Genomic DNA, 21,793 nt, shown 5'->3' with positions numbered 1-21,793 from the left:
GACCAGAGGAAGATTAGCCAGAACTATTTTGTAAATGTATTTATTCACAATAAGTTTATTTCTTTTCACTACTTTTACTTTCTTTTTTGTCCTTATCTCTTGTTTCTATCATTTTATTAACAACCTGCAACTTTTATTATTTTTTACCTATTCCATCATCTTTTTATTATTATTTCCATTGTGGCTGATGCTTCCATATGTTTTCATTAAGCCTGTTTGTGGGGAACATTTGTGGTGCAGACTGTGGAATTGGAGTAGAAAATGGATGCAATAGAAAAAGAGGTGTAATGTCCAATGTTTTGATCAACAATACTGTAAAATCAAGGATGTCCTGGTACTCCTGCTGGCACATGAGAGAGGTTGTTTTAAGAAGTTCTATATGGTTAAAAAGTTCTCTTTTGTTGGTAGCCTCAGAGTCATCACTGAGTGATCCTGAGTGGAGCAGGCGAGACATCTGCTGTTGATCCTGTTGGGAATAAATATGTAAAAAACACTGTACAACTGTGAAATTAATATATTGATCATACTGGAGTTCCATTTGCAGGTACACAAGGCAGATCCTAGGTATAATTTGTATAATTTCCTAGGTTTACTAGTTTTTCCTCAGCCCTGGCTTCTGATGAGAATTCTGTATAGAATAAGCCAATCTCTCCTTGCATTCATCGGAATCAAATTTCCATCAGACCATAGCACACTTACTGACATAATTCTGTTTTATGCAAAAATTGTCACTCATTCTGAGGATGCATTGATATTGCTGTTCAAAATTGGCCCTGATTGTGTCTGTTTTACAACAGAAAAATGGGCATAAATTCTTTCAATATTAAATCACGCCATAGTCTTGTTTCCCTAGCTATGCTACTCTAGAACAGCTAAAACACTGATATCTACAGACAACATGGAAAATTGTCCAATATATGTCCTGTCTTTAAAAGGAGGACAAATCTAACTTGCATAATTGCTGCCCCAACAGTTTACTCTCAATGACTTGCAGAAGTGATGAAAGAGGATGTCAGCTGCTATCAAGCGGCACTTGCTGAACAATAACAAACTCACTGTCATTCAGATGTGTTCCACCACAGCTACTTAGATCCTGACCTTATTTGCCTTGATCCAAATATGGATACAAAAGCTAAGCTCCAGAGGTGAGTTGCAAGTGACTGCCCTTGACATCAAAGCAGCATTTGACTGAGTACGGCATCAAGGAGTTCTAGCAAAGTTTAATTCAGCTGAGATCTGGGGAAACTCTCCACAGGTTGGAGCTATAACTCACACAAAGGAAGAGCTGTGATAGTTGAAAGTCAATTGTCTCAGTCTTTGGATGTTACTACAGAAATTCCTCAGGCTTAAGTCCTAGGCTTAACTGTCTTCAGTTGCTTCATCAATAAATTTCTTCTTCATCCTAAATTCAGAAGTATGCATGTTCACATTCACTGATACTTTTCAGTATCATTGGCAATGATTCAGGTATTAAAGCAGCCCGTGGCTCCATCTGGGCAACATTCATGCTTGTACTGATAAGTGATAAGTAACATTAAAGCTAGATACATGCCAAACAATTACTGGTTTTCAACAAGATAGAATCTAACCATCTCCCCTTGACATTCAAAGTAATACCATTGCTTGATCTCACACTAACAACACCTTGGGGTTTGCCATAACCAGAAACTGAACTGGATGAGCCATATTAATACTGCAGCTACAAGAAAGGATCAAAGGCTGGCAATTCTGTGTAACTCACATTCTAATTTTTTTAAAGCTTGTTCTCATGCTACATTGCATAGGTGTGATGGAATGTTCTGTAGTTCTCTGGTTATCTGGATGAATACAGCACTAACATCACTAAAGAATACCAACACTACCTCAGACAGAATTAAATGAGGTGAGGGCTCCAAGTCAGGCAGTCAGCATCACCCAGAGTAGCTGGTGAAGTGAGGACCCAGAAGCACACAGACCAGTGGTGGACCTTCTGGGTGTAGGAGGAATTGGACCTGCATGGGAACCCATCCTGGAACTGTGAATAAAGAGGGGCTGAGCCTCATGGCTTTTCTCTTCTTTTTGGAGGGTAAGAGGAGTTGGATCTGAATAGGAGCATATTATGGGGCTTTGAATAAAGTGAACGGTGGCTCAGAGTCTTTCTGCAATCTTCTGGGATTGAGAGGAGCTGAGGACCATCGGATCCCTGACCTGAACTGCTTGGCTGAGTTTGGAAGAAGTGTGGGAGTGCAATCACGAGAAAGTGAGAGTCAATTGGTCATTGAGCAACTACTATTAGGACTATGTTTCAACCTCAAAAATTTAGAAAAATTTATATTTCTAAGCCAGCATAGAGAAAGAAAGAATTTATAGGCACATGAACAAAAGCCATTTGTCAGTAAAGATTAATCATTTCTACTAATTTACAGTTCAGTGTTAGCAATACAAGAAACTTAGTTATTATTTTCTACTTAAATTTTGGTTAAGAGAAATTTAATTTAATATCCTGTACGTTGCACTGCCTGCAGTAACGTAGGAAGTCATAGATCCTCCTGGCAGACTGGATGAGCGCAATTGTAACAAGTGCCACCAGTTTGATTAGCTTGAGCACAGGGTTTTGGAGGTTGAGCATTGGCTGGAGACACAACACTGCATCTGCAAGGGTGAAAATTATGCAGAGGACACATTTTTAGATGTGGTCACCCCACAGTATTAGAAAGTGAAGTGAGAGAAGGAATGGGTGACCATTAGTCAGAAGAAGGATTGCAGACAGTTAATCAGGAAGCCCAGAGTGCATTTTACTCAATAACAGTTTTTACATATTGGAAGTGCAGCCAGAGACCAGATCCACAAATGGGGAGAAAAAAGAGAAGAACATAGGAACAACAGTAGGCCATTCAGCCTCTTCCCCCGTTCTGCCCTTCAGTGAGATCATGGCTAAAATGTAGCCTAACTCCATTTAATTGCCTTTTGCCCTTACCTCTTACATTTTTGTTAAGCAAAGGAATTATCTATCGCAGAAGGTGGTATGTGCATGGAATAAACTGCCAGAGGAAGTGGTTGAGGCTAGTACAATTGTAACATTTAAAAGGCATCTGGATGGGTATATGAATAGGAAGGGTTTTGAGGGATATGGGCCAGGTGATGGCAAGTGGGACTAGATTAGGTTGGGATATCTGGTCAGCATGGATGAGTTGAACCAAAGGGCCTGTTTCTGTGCTGTACATCTCTATGACTCTATGACTATGACTCAGATTTAAAATTAACAACTGATCTAACATCCACTGCTATTTGTTGGAAGAGATTTTGAAACATCAAGGAGGAGGTGTTAGCAATTCTGGAAAGTGTGAAAATAGATAAGTCCTCTGGGCTGGATGGAACATATCCTAGGATTCTCTGGAAAGCCAGAGAGGGATTTGCAGAGCCTTTAGCTTTGATTTTTATGTCATAATTGTCAACAGGAATAGTGCCAGAAGCATGGAGGATTGCAAATGTTGTCCCCTTGTTCAAGAAGGGGAATTGAGACAAAATTATAGACCAGTGAGCCTTACTTCTGTTGTGGGTGAAGTGTTGGAAAAGGTTATAAGAGATAGCATTTATAATCATCTAGAGAGGAATAAGTTGATTAGGGTTGGTCAACATGGTTTTGTGAAGAGTAGGTCATGCCTCACAAACCTTATTGAGTTCTTTGAGAAGGTGACCAAACCGGTGGATGAGGGAAAAGGAGTTGATGTAGTCTACAGAGGAACCTTGATTATCCGAATACCGATTATCCGAATACCAATTATCCAAAAATCGGATTGTCCGAAGGAGATCTCAAGGTCCTGATGAAAACATTACATCAAAGAGGTGTTTCCGGCAGTGATCACGTCTTTTGTTTACAGTGATTAAACAGACATTGTCTTCAAATGACTGACCTCCTGGCCTCTCTCTCGCCCCACACTTTTCCTGGAGTTCTATAGAGGGGTGTACCCTAAATCCCCCCTTTCACAGCTAATATCTCCAATATTGTCCTGTACAGGGCAACGGTGGAACCTGTCAAAAAATTGCAGTAAAAGTTGTGTTTGTGTGGCTGTGTCTGTGTGTGTGCTATTTGGAATCTTACCTCACGAAGGCAGCAGCAGCAGTCTTGTTGTTGGTGTATAGTCGGGCTACCCTGGACGGGGGGCAGTGTTGTACAGAGTTGGGGGCGGGCGGGGGCGCGGTGTTGGATGAGGTTTGGGGTGGCGGTGTTGGACGGAGTTGGGGCGATGTTGGATGGGGTTGGGCAGCGGGTGGGGGATGAAGTTGGACGGGGTTGGGGGTGGGCAGGGGATGATGTTGGATGGGGTTGTGGGGGTGGGCGGGGCAGTGTTGGGCGGGGTTGCAGGTGGGCAGGGGCGGTGTTGGACGGGTTGGGGGGTGGGCAGGGTGTGGTGTGGGATGGGGTTGGGGGCAGGCGGGGCCGGTGTTGGACAGGGTTGGGGGCGGGCAGGGAGCGGTGATGGACAGGGTTGGGGTCAGGTGGGGCGATGTTGGACGGGGTTGGGGTGTGGGAGGGGGCCGGTGTTGGACGGGGTTGAAGGGCGGGCGGGGGCAATATTGGATGGAGTTGGGAGGCAGTGTTGGATGGGGTTGGACGGCAGGCAGGGAATGGTGTTGGACGGGGTTGGGGGTGGGCGGGGCAGTGTTGGGCGGGGTTGAAGGTGGGCAGGGGATGATGTTGGACGGGGTTGTGGAGGTGGGCGGGGCAGTGTTGGGCAGGGTTGCAGGTGGGCAGGGGCGGTGTTGGACGGGTTGGGGGGTGGGAGGGGGCCGGTGTTGGACGGGGTTGTGATGCAGGCAGGGGGTGGTGTTGGATGGGGTTGGGGGGTGGGCAGGGAGCGGTGATGGACAGGGTTGTGGGGCGGGCAGGGGTGGTGTTGAATGGGGTTGGGGTGCGGGCAGGGGGTGGTGTTGGATGGGGTTGTGGTGGTGGGCGGGGGGGCAGTGTTGGACGGGGTTGGGGGTGGGCAAGGGCGGTGTTGGTCGAGGTTTGGAGGGTGATGTTGGATTGGGTTGCGGGTGGGCGGGGGGCGGTGTTGGACGGGGTTGGGGGCGGGTGGGCGGAGGTGTTGATCAGGGTTGGGGGCAGGTGGGGACCATGTTGGACAGGGTTGGGGCAGGCAGGGACGGTGTTGGAGCGGTTGGAGGGTGGGAGGGGGCCGGTGTTGGACGGGGTTGGGGTGCGGGCAGGTGGTGGGGTTGGATGGGGGTGGGAGTGGGCTGGGACAGTGTTGGATGGGGTTGGGGGGGTGGGCAGGGAGCGGTGATGGATGGAGTTGGGGGGCGGGCAGGGGGTGGTGTTGAATGGGGTTGGGGTGCGGGCAGGGGGTGGTGTTGGATGGGGTTGTGGTGGTGGGCGGGGGGCAGTGTTGCTCGGGGTTGCGGGCAGGCGGGGCGGTGGAAGATGAGGTTTGGAGGGTGATGTTGGATGGGGTTGGGGGTGGGGGGGCGGTGTTGGATGGGGTTGGGGCGGGCGGGGGAGGTGTTGGTCAGGGTTGGGTGGCGGGCGGGGACCATGTTGGTCGGGGTTGGGGGCATGAAGGGACGGTGTTGGAGGGGTTGGGGGCAGGGGCGGTGTTGGATGTGGCGGGGGCGGTGCTGGAGGGGTTGGGGGTGGTGTTGGACTGTGTGGGGCGGCGGGCAGGGTGCGATGTTGGATGGGGTTGGGGAGCAGACAGGGGGCGGTGTTGGACGAGGTTGGGGGGAGCATTGCTGGATGAGTTTGGGGGGTTGGGCAGGGGCAGTGTTGGACGGACTTGGGGGGAGCGGTGTTGGATGAGGTTGGGGTGTCAGGCGGGGGCAGTGTTGGATGGAGTTGGGGGGAGCGGTGTTGCATGAGATAGGGGTGTCAGGTGGGGGCAGTGTTGGACAGAGTTGGGGGGAGCGGTATTGTACGGGTTTGGGGGGGTCGGGCGGGGGGGGCATTGTTGGACGGAGTTGGGGGGAGCGGTGTTGAATGAATTTGGGGGGTCAGGCGAGGCAGTGTTGGATGGAGCTGGGGGAGTGGTGTTGGACGACGTTGGGGGGAGTCAGGCGGGGGGCAGTGTTGGACGGAGTTGGGAGCGGTGTTGGACAAGGTTGGGGGTTTGGGCGGGGGCAGTGTTGGACCGGATTTGGAGGGTGTTGTTGGACGGGGTTGGATGGGGTTGGGTGTGGGCGGGGTGGCAGTGTTGGAGGGGGTTGGGGGTCGGGCGGATGGCGTTGTTGGACGGGGCTGGGGTAGGCGGGGGGGGTTGTTGCACGGGGTTTGGAGGGCGGAGTCGGACGAGGTTGGGGTGGCAGGCTGGGGCGGTGTTGGTTGGGGTTGGGCGGGGTGCAGTGTTGGATGAGGTTTGGAGGGCGGTGTTGTTGCACGAGATTTGGAGGACGGTGTTGGACGGGGTTGGGGGGGATGGGGGGCAATGTTGGACATGATTGGGGATGGGCGCGGGCATGGTGTTGGACGGGGTTGGTGGGGACGGGTCGCGGTGCTGGGTTGGGTTGGGGCGTGGGCGGGGGCTGTGTTGGCCGAGGTTGGCAGGTGGGGGGGGGGGTGCGATGCTGGGTTTGGGGGGATGGGCGCGGGGTCGTGTTGGGCGGGGGCTCGCACACTATGTGCTGCTACAGTCTCCTGAAAGGGGAGCAGACTTTAAAAACTCCGAGGCCCAGAGGAAAGGCATTTAATTGATTAACTAAATAATCGATTATCCGAATGAAATAGTGCCCACCCATCATTTGGATAATTGAGGTTCCTCTGTATATGGATTTCAGTAAGGGGTTTGATAAGATTGCTCACGGTAGGCTATTGCAGAAAATATGGAGGCATAGGATTGAGGATGATTTAACGGTTGTCGGTAACGTATTGGAAAAGATTAGAAGAGATGGGATTTATAATCACCTAGAGAGGATTAAGTTGATTAGGGATAGTCAACACGATTTTGTGAAGGGTAGGTCATGCCTCACAAATCTTATTGAGTCCTTTGAGAAGGTGGCCAAACAGATGGATGAGCGTAAAGCAGTTGGTGTGGTCTATATAGATTTCACTAAGGCGTTTGATAAGGTTCCCAATGGTAGACTATTACACAAAATACAGAGGCATGAGATTGAGGGTGATTTAGCAGTTTGGATCAGAAATTGGCTATCTGAAAGAAGACAAAGGGTGATGGTTGATGGGAGGTGTTCATCCTGGAGTTCAGTTACTAGTGGTGTACTGCAAGAATCTGTTTTGGGTCCACTGCTGTTTGTCATTTTGAAAATGACCTAAATGAGGGTGTAAAAGGATGGGTTAGTAAATTTGCAGATGACACTAAGGTCAGTGGAGTTGTGGTTAGTGTTAAAGGATGTTGCAGGTGACAGAAGGACATAGATAAGCTGCAGAGCTGGACTGAGAGGTGGCAAATGGAGTTTAATGTGGAAAAGCGTGAGCTGATTCACGTTGGAGAGCAAAACAGCAATAAAGAGTACTGGACTAATGGTAAGATTCTTGGTAGTGTAGATGAGCAGAGAAATCTCTGTGTCCATGTACATAGATCCTTCAAAGTTGCCACCCAAGGTTGATCGGGTTGTTGAGATGGTATATGATGTGTTAGCTTTTATTGATAGAGGGATAGGGTTTTAGATGCACAAGGTCATGTTGCAGCTGGACAAAACTCTGCTGCAGCTGCACTGGAAGCATTACATACAGTTCTGGTCACCACATTAGGGAAGGATATGAAAGCTTTGGAAATGGTTCAGAGGTGATTTACTAGGATGTTATCTAGTTTGGAGGGAAGGTTGTATGAGGAAAGGGCTGAGGGACTTGAGGCTGTTTTCGTTAGAGAGAAGAGGGTTGGGAGGTGATTTAATTGAGACATATAATCAGAGGGTTAGATAGGGTGAACAGTGAGAGCCTTTTTCCTCTGATGGTGATGGCTAGCACGAGGGGACATAGCTTTAGACTGAGGGGTAATAGATATAGGACAGATGTCAGAAGTAGTTTCTTTACTCAGTGAGTAGTAGGAGCATGGAACGTCCTGCCAGTAACAGTAGTAGACTCAGCAACTTTAAGGGCATTTAAATGGTCATTGGATAGACATGTGGATGAAAATGGAATAGGGTAGGAGAGATGAGCTTGTGATTAGTTCCACAGGTTGACACAGCACAATGTTCTATATCCTATCACTCTATGTGTGTAGATGTGCTTCCTAACATATTACCTGATCAGTCTGACCCTAAGTTCGAATATAGAACATAGAACATTACAGCCAGCGCAGTACAGGCCCTTCAGCCCTCAATGTTGCGCCAACCTGTGAAACCAATCTGAAGCCCATCTAACTTGTACTGTTCCATTTTTTCCCATATGTCTATTCCATGACCATTTAAAAGTTGTTGAGTCTACTACTGTTGCTGGCAGTGCTTTCCATGCTCCTACCACTCTGAGTAAATAAACTATCTCTGACATCTGTCCTACATCTATCACCCCTCAATTTAAAGATATGTCCCCTCGTGCGAGCCATCAATATCCGAGGAAAAAGGCTCTCTCGCTGTCCACCCTCTCTAGCCCTCTGATCATTTTATATGTCTCAATTAAGTGACCTCTTAGCCTTCTTCTCTCTAACAAAAACAGCCTCAAGTCCCTCAGCCTTTCCTTGTAAGATTTTCCCTCCATACCAGGCAACATTCTAGCAAATCTCCTCTTCACTCTTTCCAAAGCTTCCACATCCTTCTTCTAACGCGGTCACCAGAACTGTATGCAATTCTCCAAGTGCGGTCGCACCAGAGATTTGTACAGCTGAACTGTGACCTCATCATTCCAAAACTCAATCCCTATACTAAGAAAAGCTCACACACTGTATGCTGCCTTAACAACCCTATCAACCTGGGTGGCAACTTTCAGGAATCTATGTAAATGGACAACAGCCAGATCAGTGCAGTGTCCACATTTGCTGGAATGGCCAGCAATGTAGCAAGAAAATCAGTGACCTCCTCTGTTCCACCAGGGTGAGTATCAGACTCTTGCTGTTTTTTTTTTATTAATTCACATACAGACTTATTGTGCCAGGAGTTCCTGACTGATGGGCGCCTCCATGGACCTCAAAGAGGACTATGCCCTAAAACTATGAAACATGGCTGTCTGCTGACTGCGCACGCCCTTTGTTTCCTGCATACACTGCTAGTTCATAGTGTGAGACTGACATAGCACTCTGCCATAGAGAAACATAGCTACCTGCTTAGTTGAGGAATGCTGATCAGCAAGGCAAACTGCAAGATTGCATGATGCATGATTACTCATGGCAAGAAAAGGCAAATCTGGGACACTGTGAGCACGCAAGTAGCTGCTTAAAGAGCAGGGAGTTTTCCAGATGCATGTAGTCCATTCTGAGAATTGGGTACCTGCCCTTGCACATAAAGTGTCCTTTCAGTAGCTTTTCAATACTAGAACATCTCTGGGACACACACACACGCAACAATTCCACTGCCCTGTGGCTGACCACTTCAACTCCCCCTCCCACTTCACCAAGGACATGCAAGTCCTGGGCATCTTCCACTGCCAAATCCAAGCCACCCAATGCCTGGAGGAAGAACGCCTCATCTTCTGCTTTGGGACCCTCTAACTACATGGCATCAATGTAAATTTCACCAGTTTCCTCCTATCCCCTCCCTCTAACTTATTCCAGATCCAACCCTCCAATTGGGCACTGTCCTCTTGAACTGTCCTACCTGTCCATCTTCCTTCCCACCTATCCGCTCCACCCTCTGCTCCGACCTATCACCTGTCCACCTTCCTTCCCACCTATCCGCTCCACCCTCTACTCCGACCCATCACCATTCTATACATGAATGCACGAAGCATTAGAAATAAGATGGATGAGCTTGAGGCTCTTTTGGAAATTGGCACATACGATTTTGTGGGGATAACTGAGACGTGGCTTCAAGTGGACAGGGCCTGGGAAATGAATATTCAAGGCTACACATGATATCGTAATGACAGACTGACGGGCAGAGGGGGTAGGGTGGCCATGTTGGTAAGGGATGATATTCAGTCCCTTGCACAGGGGGACCTAGAATCAGGGGATGTAGAGTCAGTGTGGATAGAGCTGAGAAATACTAAGGGTAAAAAGACCCTCTTGGGAGTTATCTACAGGCCCCCAAACAGTAGTCTGGATGTCGGATATAAGTTAAATCAGGAGCTGAAATCGGCCTGTCACAAAGATGTTACTACAGTTGTTATGGGGGATTTCAACATGCAGGTAGACTGGGAGAATCAGGATGGTATTGGACCTCAAGAAAGAGACTTTGTGGAGTGCCTCCGAGATGGATTCTTAGAACAGCTGGTGCTGGAGCCGACCAGGAGAAGGCAATTCTGGATCTGGTATTGTGCAACGAACCAGAATTGGTCAGGGACCTCGAAGTGAAGGAGCCATTGGGAAGTAGTGACCATAATGCAATAAGCTTCAATCTGCAATTTGAGAGGGAGAGGGTACAATCGGAACTGACAATATTTCTCTTGAATAAAGGGAACTATGGAGCTATGAGGAAGGAGCTGGCCAAAGTTCAATGGTGCAATACCTTAGCAGGGATGACAGTGGAGGAACAATGGCGGATATTTCTGTGTATAATGCAGAAGTTGCAGGATCAGTTCATTCCAAAAAGGAAGAAAGATCCTAGGAGGAGGCATGGGTGGCCGTGGCTGACGAGAGAAGTTAAGAAACATATAAAGTTAAAAGAGAAAAAGTATAACCTAGCAAAGATAAGTGGGAAAACGGAGGACTGGGAAGCTTTTAAAGAACAACAGAGGATTACTAAGAAGGAAATATGCAGAGAAAAAATTAGGTACGAAGGAAAACTGGCCAATAATATAAAGGAGGATAGTAAAAGTTTTTTTAGGTATGTGAAAGGCAAAAAAATGGTTAAGACTAAAATTGGGCCCTTGAAGACAGAAACAGGGGAATATATTATGGGGAACAAAGAAATGGCAGAAGAATTGAATTGGTACTTCAGATCTGTGTTCACTGGGGAAGACACAAGCAATCTCCCTGAGGTAACAGTGGCTGAAGGACCTGAACTGAAGGGAATTTATATTTGCCAGGAATTGATGTTGGAGAGACTGTTAGGTCTGAAGGTTGGGAAGTCCCCGGGGTCTGATGGTCTACATCCCAGGGTACTGAAGGAGGTGGCTCGAGAAATCGTGGATGCGTTGGTGATTATTTTCCAGAGTTCGATAGATTCGGGATCAGTTCCTGCAGATTGGAGGGTGGCTAATGTTGTACCACTTTTTAAGAAAGGTGGGAGAGAGAAAGCAGGAAATTATAGACCAGTTAGTCTGACCTCAGTAGTGGGAAAGATGCTGGAGTCTATTATAAAGGATGAAATTATGACACATCTGGATAGTAGTAACAGGATTGGTCAGAGTCAGCATGGATTTATGAAGGGGAAATCATGCTTGACTAATCTTCTGGAATTTTTTGAGGATGTAACTCTGAAGATGGACAAGGGAGATCCAGTAGATGTAGTGTATCTGGACTTTCAGAAAGCTTTTGATAAAGTCCCACATAGGAGGTTAGTGAGCAAAATTAGGGTGCATGGTATTGGGGGCAAAGTACTAACTTGGATTGAAAGTTGGTTGGCTGATAGGAAACAAAGAGTAGTGATAAACGGCTTCATTTCGGAATGGCAGGCAGTGACCAGTGGGGTACTGCAGGGATCAGTACTGGGACCGCAGCTTTTTACAATATATGTTAATGATATAGAAGATGGTATTAGTAATAACATTAGCAAATTTGCTGATGATACTAAGCTGGGTGGCAGGGTGAAATGTGATGAGGCTTTTAGGAGAATACAGGGTGACCTGGACAAGATAGGTGAGTGGTCAGATGCATGGCAGATGCAGTTTAATGTGGATAAATGTATGGTTATCCACTTTGGTGGCAAGAACAGGAAGGCATATTACTACCTCAATGGAATCAATTTAGGTAAAGGGGCAGTACAGAGAGATCTGAGTGTTCTTGTACACCAGTCAATGAAGGTAAGCATGCAGGTACAACAGGTAGTGAAAAAGGCTAATAGCATGCTGGCCTTCATAACAGGAGGGATTGAGTATAGAAGCAAAGAGGTTCTTCTGCAGCTGTACAGGGCCCTGGTGAGACTACACCTGGAGTACTGTGTGCAGTTCTGGTCTCCAAATTTGAGGAAAGACATTCTGGCTATTGAGAGAGTACAGCGTAGGTTCACGAGGTCAATTCCTAGAATGGCGGGATTACCTTACACTGAAAGACTGAAGCGACTGGGCTTGTATACCCTTGAGTTTAGAAGACTGAGAGGGGATCTGATTGAGACGTATAAGATTATGAAAGGATTGGACACTCTGGCGGCAGGAAACATGTTTCCGCTGATGGGTGAGTGCCAAACGAAGAGGACACAGCTTAAAAATACGGGGTAGACCATTTAGGACAGAGATGAGGAGAAACTTCTTCACCCAGAGAGTGGTGGCTGTGTGGAATGCTCTGCCCCAGAGGGCAGTGGAGGCCCAGTCTCTGGATTCATTTAAGAAAGAGTTGGATAGAGCTCTCAAGGATTGTAGAATCAAGGGTTATGGAGATAAGGCAGGAACAGGATACTGATTAAGGATGATCAGCCATGATCATATTAAATGGTGGTGCAGGTCGAAGGGCTGAATGGCCTACTCCTGCACCTATTGTCTATTGTCTATTACACCCGCATTTCCAGCTACCTTAACCCCAGCCCCACGCCCCTCCCATTTATCTCTCAGCCCCCATGGGGATCCCCCCATATTCCTGATAAAGGGCTTATGCCTGAAACGTCGATCTCCTGCTCCTAGGATGCTGCCTGACCTGCTGTGCTTTTCCAGTGCCACATGTTTTGACTCTAATCTTCAGTATCTGCAGTCCTCACTTTCTCCTTTCAATACTAGTTGTTGGCAAGTCCTGCAAATGTGGATCTGTACTTCCTAATTGTCCTACACATGGTTTTGAACGGTGCTATAAGGATTCCATCAATCTCAGATGTCAAAGCCCTTGAATGAGGGTTGTGTGTGGCTGGTGCCCATTGACTGTGCCCTGAAATGCTATTGTATGTTGAGCAACATGGAGGCTTCTCTGAGGCAGCAGTGAGCTGAAATCCCAGGTACCCACTCTGACTTCCATGTGGAGCATTCCAGGCATTACATTTGTTCGTAGAGGGTGTCCCTTGTACTTTCTAGGGTCCTACCACATGTTGTGTACTCCCTTGCCTTTTTGGAATTCACAAAATGTATCACCTCATACTTTTGTGGATTAGATTCCATTTGGCACTGTTCTACCCACCTAACCAGCCGGTCTATATCATCTATAGGCTAAGGCTTTTCTCCATGCTATCTATTGCACTGCTAACCTTAATGTAATCTGTAAACTTACTGTCATATCTCTTACATTTGTGTCTAATTCATTAACTTACATTACCATCAAGAAACATAGCACCAAACACTGTCCCAATTTCACTTATAAAATGTCTTTGGATTTTAGCTACCAATCACATGCATACACATACAGCTGCAAGGATGGATCAAATGCAACAAATCTGACTTGCATGGGTCCCAACCCACCCAGAGATAGACCCAGTGATCCATGATTTGAAACCCTCCTGGTAGCATTTCCTCAGCCATGCATTCATCTCCTCAATCCACTAAGGCCACTGTGACCACTTCTTAGCATATGCATTGGGAATAATTCAGAGATTACACGCTTTGAATTCCTGTTTCTCAATCTGCTATCTAGCTCCCTAAATTCTTGTTGAAAGACCTCATTCTTCTTTCTACCTGCGCTATTGGTATTAATGTGAACCACATCCTCTGACAATTTGCCCTCCCCATTCAGAATCCCCAACAGCAATTCAGTGACATCCTTGGCTCTAGCCTCAATGGGGAAACACACAATCCTGAAGTCACATCTGCAGCTGCAGGAGCTCTTAACGCAGGCTTACCAGAATAATTCCTGAACTTCAGGGGTTAGGTTATTAGGAGAGATTATACACATTAGGCCTGGTTCCTGTAGAATTTAGAAGAGTAACCAAAATCTGATAAAAGTCTTCAACATAGTAACTGGAAAAGACACAGTTGATAAGACTTAGGCTAAAACTTGGGGAGCAGCCCTAAGTGGTGGTCCACATAGGCACCCATGACATAGGTAGGGAGAGAGATGGGATTTAAGGCGGAAATTCAGGGAGCTCGAGTGGAAGCTTAGAGCTAGAACAGAGTTGCTATCTCTGGTTTGTTCCTCGCGAGGAGCGAGGAACAGGGAGAGAGCAGAGCTGAACATGTGGCTGCAGGGATGGTGCAGGAGGGAGCATTTCAGATACCTGGGTAATTGGTGCTCTTTCAGTGGTAGGTGGGATGGTCTTCACCTGAACCAGAGGGGTACCAATATCCTGGGGGGGAAATTTGCTAATGCTTTTCGGGTGGGTTTAAACTAATTTAGCAGGGGGATGGGAACCTAAATTGTAGTTCTAATATACAGGAGGTTGAGAGTAGTTAGGTCAGAAATAAGGTTTCAAGATCGCAAGAGGGCACCAGCAAGCAAGAAGTTGGTTTGAAGTGTGTTTACTTCAACGCCAGGAGAATTCGGAATAAAGTGGGTTAAGTTGCAGCATGGGTTGATACCTGGGATTTTAATGTTGTGACCACTTCGGAGACATGGGTAGAGCAGGGACAGGAATGGTTGTTGCAGATTCCAGGATTTAGATGTTTCAGTAAGAACAGAGAGGATGGTAAAAGAGGGAGAGGTGTGGCACTGTTAATCAACGACAGTATTACAGTGGCAGAAAGGACATTTGAGGACTTGTCTACTGAGGTAGAATGGGTTGAGGTTAGAAACAGAAAAGGAGAGGTCACCCTGTGGGGAGTTTTCTATAGGCCTCTGAATAGTTCCAAATATGTCCAGGAAAGAATAGCAAAGATGATTTTTGATAAGAGTGAGAGTGATAGGGGAGTTATTATGGGGGACTTTAACTATCAAATATTGACTGGGAATACTATAATTCAAATACTTTAGATGGGTCAGTTTTTGTCCAATGTGTGCAGGATGGTTTCCTGACTGAGCATATAGACAGGCCAACAAGGGGCAAAGCCAATTAAATTTGGTACTGTGCAATGAACCCAACCAGATGTTAGATTTGGAGGTAGGTGAGCACTTTGGTGATAGTGACCACAATTCGGTTATGTTTACTTTTGCGATGGAAAGGGATAGGCATATACCGTAGGGCAACAGTTATAGCTGGGGGAAAGGCAACTACGATGCGATTAGGCAAGATTTAGGATGCATTGGATGGGGAAAGAAGCTGCAGAGGATGGGCACAATTGAAATGTGCAGCTTATTCAAGGACCAGCTACTGCCAGGAGGGGACATGAGAAGTTATTACAGATAGGATCAAGGAAAACCCTAAGGCTTTCTATATGTATATCACGAGTGAAAGAACGACGAGAGTAAGATTAGGGCCAATCAAGGATAGTCGTGGGAAGTTGTGCAAGGAGTCAGGGGAGATAGGGGAAGCACTAATGAATATTTTTTGTCAGTATTCATACTAGAAAAAGACAATGTTGCCGAGGAGAATACTGAGATACAGGCCATTAGAATAGATGAGATTGACATTCACAAGGAGGAGGTGTTATGTATTTTCACACTTTCCAGAATTGGTAAGCCCCTGGGTCTGATCAGATTTATCCTAGGATTCTCTGGGAAGCCAGGGAGGAGATTGCCGAGTCTTTGGCTTTGATCTTTATGTCGTTATTGTCAACAGCAATAGTGCCAGAAGCTTGGAGGAGAGCAAATGTTGTTCCTTTGTTCAAGAAGGGGAGTAGAGACAACTGTGGTATTTATAGACGAGTGAGTCTCACTTCAGTTGTGGGTAAAGTGTTGAAAAAGATTATAAGAGATAGCATTTATAATCATCTAGAAAGGAATACGTTGATTAGGGATAGTCAACACGGTTTTGTGAAGAGTAGGTTGTGCCTCACGCGGTTGACATGATGTATATGGATTTCAGTAAGGTTCCCCACTGTAGGCTATCGCACAAAATACAGAGGCACAGGATTGACGGTGATTTAGTGGTTTGGATCAGAAATTGGCTAGCTGAAAGAAGAGAGGGTGATGGTTGATGGGAAATGTTCATGCTGGAGTTCAGTTACTAGTGGTGTACCACAAGGATCTGTATTGGGTCCACTGCTGTTTGTCATTTTTATAAATGACCTGGCTAAGGGCATAGAAGGATGGGTTCGTAAATTTGCGAATGATACTAAGGTTGGTGGAGTTGTGGCTAGAGCCAAAGGGTGTTGCAGGCTACAGAGGGACATAGATAAGCTGCAGAGCCGGGCAGAGAGATGGCAAATGGAGTTTAATGCAGAAAAGTCTGTGGTGATTCACTTTGGAAGGAGCAACAGAAGTAAAGAGTACTGGGCTAGTGGTAAGAATCTTGGTAGTATGGATAAGCAAAGAGATCTCGGTGTCCTGGTGAGACCACACCAAAAGACATTTGGACAAGTACATGGATAGGAAATGTTAAGAAGGATATGGGCTAAATGCAGGCAAATCAAAATAGCTCAGTTTAGGAAACTGGTTGGCATGGACAGTGCCTGTCCTCGGATGCTGCCTGAATTGCTGTGCTCTTCCAGCACCACTAATCCAGAAGTTGGACCAAAGGGTCTATTTCCATGCTGTATGACTCTATGTCCTCTCAATGAATGTGTGTCATTGAGTGGGCAGCTTTAGACAGCAGTGTTCATCCAAATGGCACTGGCAGCACCAATGCAGTTTTTTTTGACAGATATCCAATCAGTGGTGAGTTCTTCTAGTATAGTTTATGGTAAACTAGGATTAGAATTAGAATTAGGCAAGAGGAATACCATGGGGCATTGTAGGTCATTAATGTGGTGCATTTGGTAAGATATGAAAAGAAAATTAACTCGGCCTTGCAGCAAGAAACCCTCCATGAAACTTGACAAAACTGGCAGCAAAAAAACATTTAAGGCTCAGCTCTATGGCTCTACAATTGTCCAGGACAAAGCTCATGCTTAATTTGTATGCCATCCACCACCTTAAACATTTACATTCTCCACTACCAAAGCTTGGTGTGTGCCATATGCAAGACAGTCTGCAGCAATTTGTCATGGTTCTTTCAACAGCATATTCCAATCAAGCAACCTCAGTTACTGAGAAGAAGTGAATTTATGAGAACAATACCACCTACAGGTTCCCCTCTAAACCGCACCTCATACTGACCTGCAACTTCCTTGCTGTTCCTTTGTTGTCATGGAGTTAAAATTCTGGGACTTACTTCCTAACAGCACTGTAGATGTACCTGCTGCTTACAGTCCATAGCAGTTCAGAAAAGCAGCTCTCTACGCACTCTCAAAGGAAATTAGGGATGGACAATAACTGCTGGCTTAGCCAGTGATGTGCACATCCAATGAATAATTAAAAATGAATAACTGGCATTAAACAGCTATCAGTTTTCTTTCATAAAATATATTCTGCTTAATTTTGCAGATGAACAATGAAGTTGCTGTCTGTAAGCCGATTGCTAATGCTGTGGATGCAGCTGATATGATACTGTGCGGTTTTATAGTGGATTCCCTGGTAAAAATATTTTCACCAATTATGTGATGCAATGCTGCTTTTTTTTTAGTAACATTTAGTCAAGTTTTTGACTGAATGATTGGTTTCTGTATTTTATTTTCTCATTGCTCTCTTTAGAATGGCTTTTGGTTCGGCCTTGGATGCTGTACAGTATTTTTAATACCGAGTATTATAATTGCTGTGAAACTATCCAAATTCTATCGGCGGATGGATACAGAGGATGTATATGATGAGTGAGTAGATTTTAAAATAGTCTCTACTGGTTACTGAATTTTTCTGTAGTTTTTGTATGTTTTTGAAACACAAGGAATTCTTAACACCTAATTATAATTAGTAATTGTTCTCAAAATACAGGCCTTGATATATTTATAGCATTTACAAATAAAATCAGGTTTGCAAATAATTTTTAATTTCAATATGGAGCTGATTGGAAGAAAGTCAGTTTTGGGGAAAGATGCGCAAAATGCATCTTAATGTATTACAAGAAACAAATTCCTTTCCTAAATTTCAATCTGCTGTGAAAATGTACTGAAGGAACACACATTTCTGTAGCTACTTTCAATGAACTTGGTGTTCCTTTTGTTAGTTTCATAAACAGGATAACATCGGTTAAACATCATTGTCCATGAACAGTTGACTAGCAAGTTTGCTAATGATTTGTATCTTTAAGTTTGAATTAACAAGCTATTTTCCTTGTGTTGAACAAACATGTATTTCTAGATATAGTGTTCTCCCATTTGATTCTTTATAATCTTCTGTTTCTCTGAAGATTTCCTCTGCTACACCTTTGTAAATAGAAGATAGAACTACATTTTGCTGTTCGTTTTCTATTTGTCTCTTAATCTTGTATGTCCCTTTTCTTCTCTACAGTTCCTCTGTCTCAGGGACTTGGCATTTTACTTTGTGATAACCATTGGTACCCTTTCCACACTTTTTCAGTTTTTTTTAGAATCATTGTTGCTTTTAACTTATGGCTCTTAATCAATATTACACTCAGAGAAGTGTTGTCACATCATCTTTGTAATTTCAATTTTTAAAAATACATGCTTTTTTCTGTCATAAAATTCATATGTCCAATATAAAATTTGAACATTCACATTGTCCTCAGCAAAACATGTGCTGCTTTAATATTTCCTGTGAATTTTAACAACATTCTCATTTCTTGTATTTCTGTAGTGTTGAGAATACCCCATGAAAACGTAAGAAATTGTTTCATACTGAGTGATCTTGAGGGTTAAGTTTGTAAATTTGACAAGGTAAAAGGCTGTAAAGCAAGTTATACTTGTATTATATCAACACTTGGATGAAAATATATCTTGATATATTATCAGAATAATTTAAATGACACTGACTTAAATGTGTAACACTTAATGAACACAATCTTTAGAGTGAAAGAAATTTTTAAAAATAATTTGCGTAACTGCTTTGAATTATTTGCTTCCAAAATAGATTAAACTGCATATAATGTTAAGTGCTTCATATTATAAAATAGCTCTCTATATATATTGATGCAGTGCACTTACTGTCTTTTTAGTCTTGGATTATTTTGCGGATCCAGAATTGGAAAATATATAGTTTTGTTTTGAGATGAATGTGAAATAACTAGCAACATAACAGGTTTCATTTGCAGGTGTGACAGCATCTGAGGAAAGAAAAACAGTTTGTGTTTAACTTCTTTTAACTCCTGATTAACTCCTGTTTCTCTCTCCACAAATGCTGTCAGACCTGCTGACATTCTCCAACACTTTCAGATTTTCTACATTTAAAATATTTTGCTTTTATTTGAGATTTTATTTTTCATTTTACTTCATTCATTTTGAAATAAAATCTTCACTGAAAACCTGAGGGTTTTTTTCCATATAAATATTTTATTGCAGCCTGGAAATTGGTAGTAATGGTTATCATAATGAGCATTCACATGATACTCAAAGTCCAATATTAGTAAGGTAAATGACCTTATAATGCACCTATGCATGGCAGTGCTTTTTCCTGAAGATATTTAGTTTGTAGTTACTTAAAATATGTCCCTCCTCAAGCTAATTATTGCAAAATCTCTTAACGTTTGCGTGCTGCTTTAAAACTAACCAGCATGAGAATGGTGTGTGTACATTCTTAAATATCTGTTCACATATTACTGTGCGCTATAGCAATTGGGAATGCTTAATTTTCTTTTAAGTATTGTGGAAATATAACTTTAGAACATACAGAAGTTCTCAGTGTCCAAAAACACATCTCTCTATGTTGATTTATTTTTACAACTAATGTTATTTTTGTCTTTCACTTTGGAAAGACTATACATTTCTAATTTTGTTCAATATTTCTGGATCCATAATTTCATGAAAATAATCTGAAAGATGCATGTCTGAGAGATTGTAATATAGTTATTACTTTGGATTAGTGGAGGACCAGATTCGCGACACATGTCAAACTTTGGATTTGGTTGTGAGCTTGTTTCGTAAGTAGAGGCTGACTATTTTTATTATATTTATGGGAGGAGTGGTATAAAATTTAAAAATGGATAATCGTTTATTAACAAAAACAGAAAGTGCTGGAGAAACTCAGCAGGTCTCACAGTATCTGTGGAGAGAAAACAGAGTTAATGGTTCTAGTCCAGTGGTCTTACGTCTGAAGTGATACTGGAGTTGAAACATTAACTCTGCTTTTCTCTCCACAGATATGCCAGACTTTCAGATTTTCTCCAACACATTTTGTTTCTTACTTCAGATCTCCAGCAGCCCCAGTTCTTTGTTTTATTTGATTGCTTAATTAAGTTGCCCTCCACAATCAGGTAATATAGATGCATTGTAGTCTCTAAGAGATGTTTTCAGGGGATACCTTTGAATTGGGCTGGCCTTAAGTCAATACACATTGTTTTGAGGAAAAGAATATTACTGTAAGTTTGAGTAATCCTTTTTTAATGCATCTGCTTTTCCATTGTCACACGTTGTACAGCACAATGAAGGTTTGGGTAAATCAAGATTCATAGAGCTGGAAATTCAAGCCTATGAACTGTAATGAAACAGCATGGTATATTCCAGGATAGAGCTGGAATCAATATTTATACACTATAATGCTCGTGTCATTGCAGAGTTCCAGGTCACAAGTATAACTTCCTAATCCTAACAACCACAGGCTCAGCCTACACCTGTTTACAGAGAAAAAAGTAAGCTCCCAGTTAATGCTCATGACCTGCATCCTATTAAATACATTTAATATCAAGTAGGTAAATTTCATTTTCTCTTTAAATTAGATTTTGCAGTCTGGACATTCCAATGGCTGGAGATTTGTTAGATTAGCATAAACTGGAATCGCATATGCAAAATTATGGATGAAACTGGCTCCCTGGGAAATGCCCATGAAGTTGAATTCCAAAGGCCAATTTCCTTCATTCTGGAAACCTCCAAATGAGCAGATTAAAGATAGAGAGCTGACTTTTTTTTTGGCTAAGTGCGGGACGTGTTGAATTTGGTGGAGTGATTATATCTGTGAGGGGACACTAGTTTCCTCACTGTTCCTTACCAAACTCAATGCATTAATTGACATTTCAGCCATTATGGTGTGTATCACATCTGATTTTCACCCTGCCTTACCACGCATTGTTTGTGGAGCAGCTGGTCATTGACCAGAAGTCCCAGAATTGACCAGTATCTTTGACGTTGGCACCATGTCTGAAACAATTTTGTGCACCCAAACAAACAGTATCCGTCTGCAGCTGCCCTGCACAGTTTCCGGCATTCATCCTGGACATTGCCAACAGGGGGGAAATCAGCACCCCACTTTAAGGGCATGTCCTGGAGATCCAGCTGGATGAGGAGTACACAAGAAGTGCATCCTTTTTTCCTAGGATGGAGGCAATGACACCAGACTATACGAGAACAAAGTTGACACTGTGTTAGAGGAGTCTCAGCTGTTTGGAACAGCATTGTAGGAAGAAGGTCAATGCTCTCCTCCACAGGGCCAGAGCAAGTACAACCATCTTCTGTCCAGTACCTCACACTCACTCGATCTAGGCTATTGCACCAATCTCCCATTAAGAGTCATGCTGTACCACTTTCACTATTGCTTGCAACATCTTCCCCACTCACTCGCTCCCACGCCAACCTGCAACACCACTAACCCTGAATGCTTTCTGCACTGCCTTCTCACTCTCTTAGGAACCATGCCACTCACTTTCATCTCCTAAAATACCTGCCTGTCTTTCAATAGGAGAT

At 44.2% G+C, this 21,793-nt stretch overlaps 1 protein-coding gene across 12 annotated transcripts in view; it reads left to right on the top strand.

Annotated features, from left to right (window-relative positions):
* LOC122551995 (prominin-1-A-like) overlaps positions 1 to 21,793 on the top strand; it is a 286,450-nt gene that overhangs the window by 240,293 nt on the left and 24,364 nt on the right. For 11 of the 12 annotated variants that reach the window (XM_087986625.1, XM_087986630.1, XM_087986686.1 and 8 more), the window contains 2 exons: positions 17,493 to 17,582; positions 17,700 to 17,815. In XM_087986625.1, the coding sequence (XP_087842751.1) occupies positions 17,493 to 17,582; positions 17,700 to 17,815 (206 nt within the window). Of the gene's footprint in view, positions 1 to 17,492; positions 17,583 to 17,699; positions 17,816 to 18,758; positions 18,793 to 21,793 lie in introns of those variants that run through there. The other variant, XM_087986681.1, reaches the window with a different exon arrangement.

The sequence above is a fragment of the Chiloscyllium plagiosum genome, unplaced genomic scaffold, assembly GCF_037043375.1.
Source record: "Chiloscyllium plagiosum isolate Xiang-an unplaced genomic scaffold, Cpla_swu_hap1 HiC_scaffold_1, whole genome shotgun sequence".
NCBI classification, from domain to species: domain Eukaryota; kingdom Metazoa; phylum Chordata; class Chondrichthyes; order Orectolobiformes; family Hemiscylliidae; genus Chiloscyllium; species Chiloscyllium plagiosum.
The sequence above is the reverse complement of the archived record's forward strand: the minus strand, read 5'-3'. Positions and strand labels throughout refer to the sequence as shown.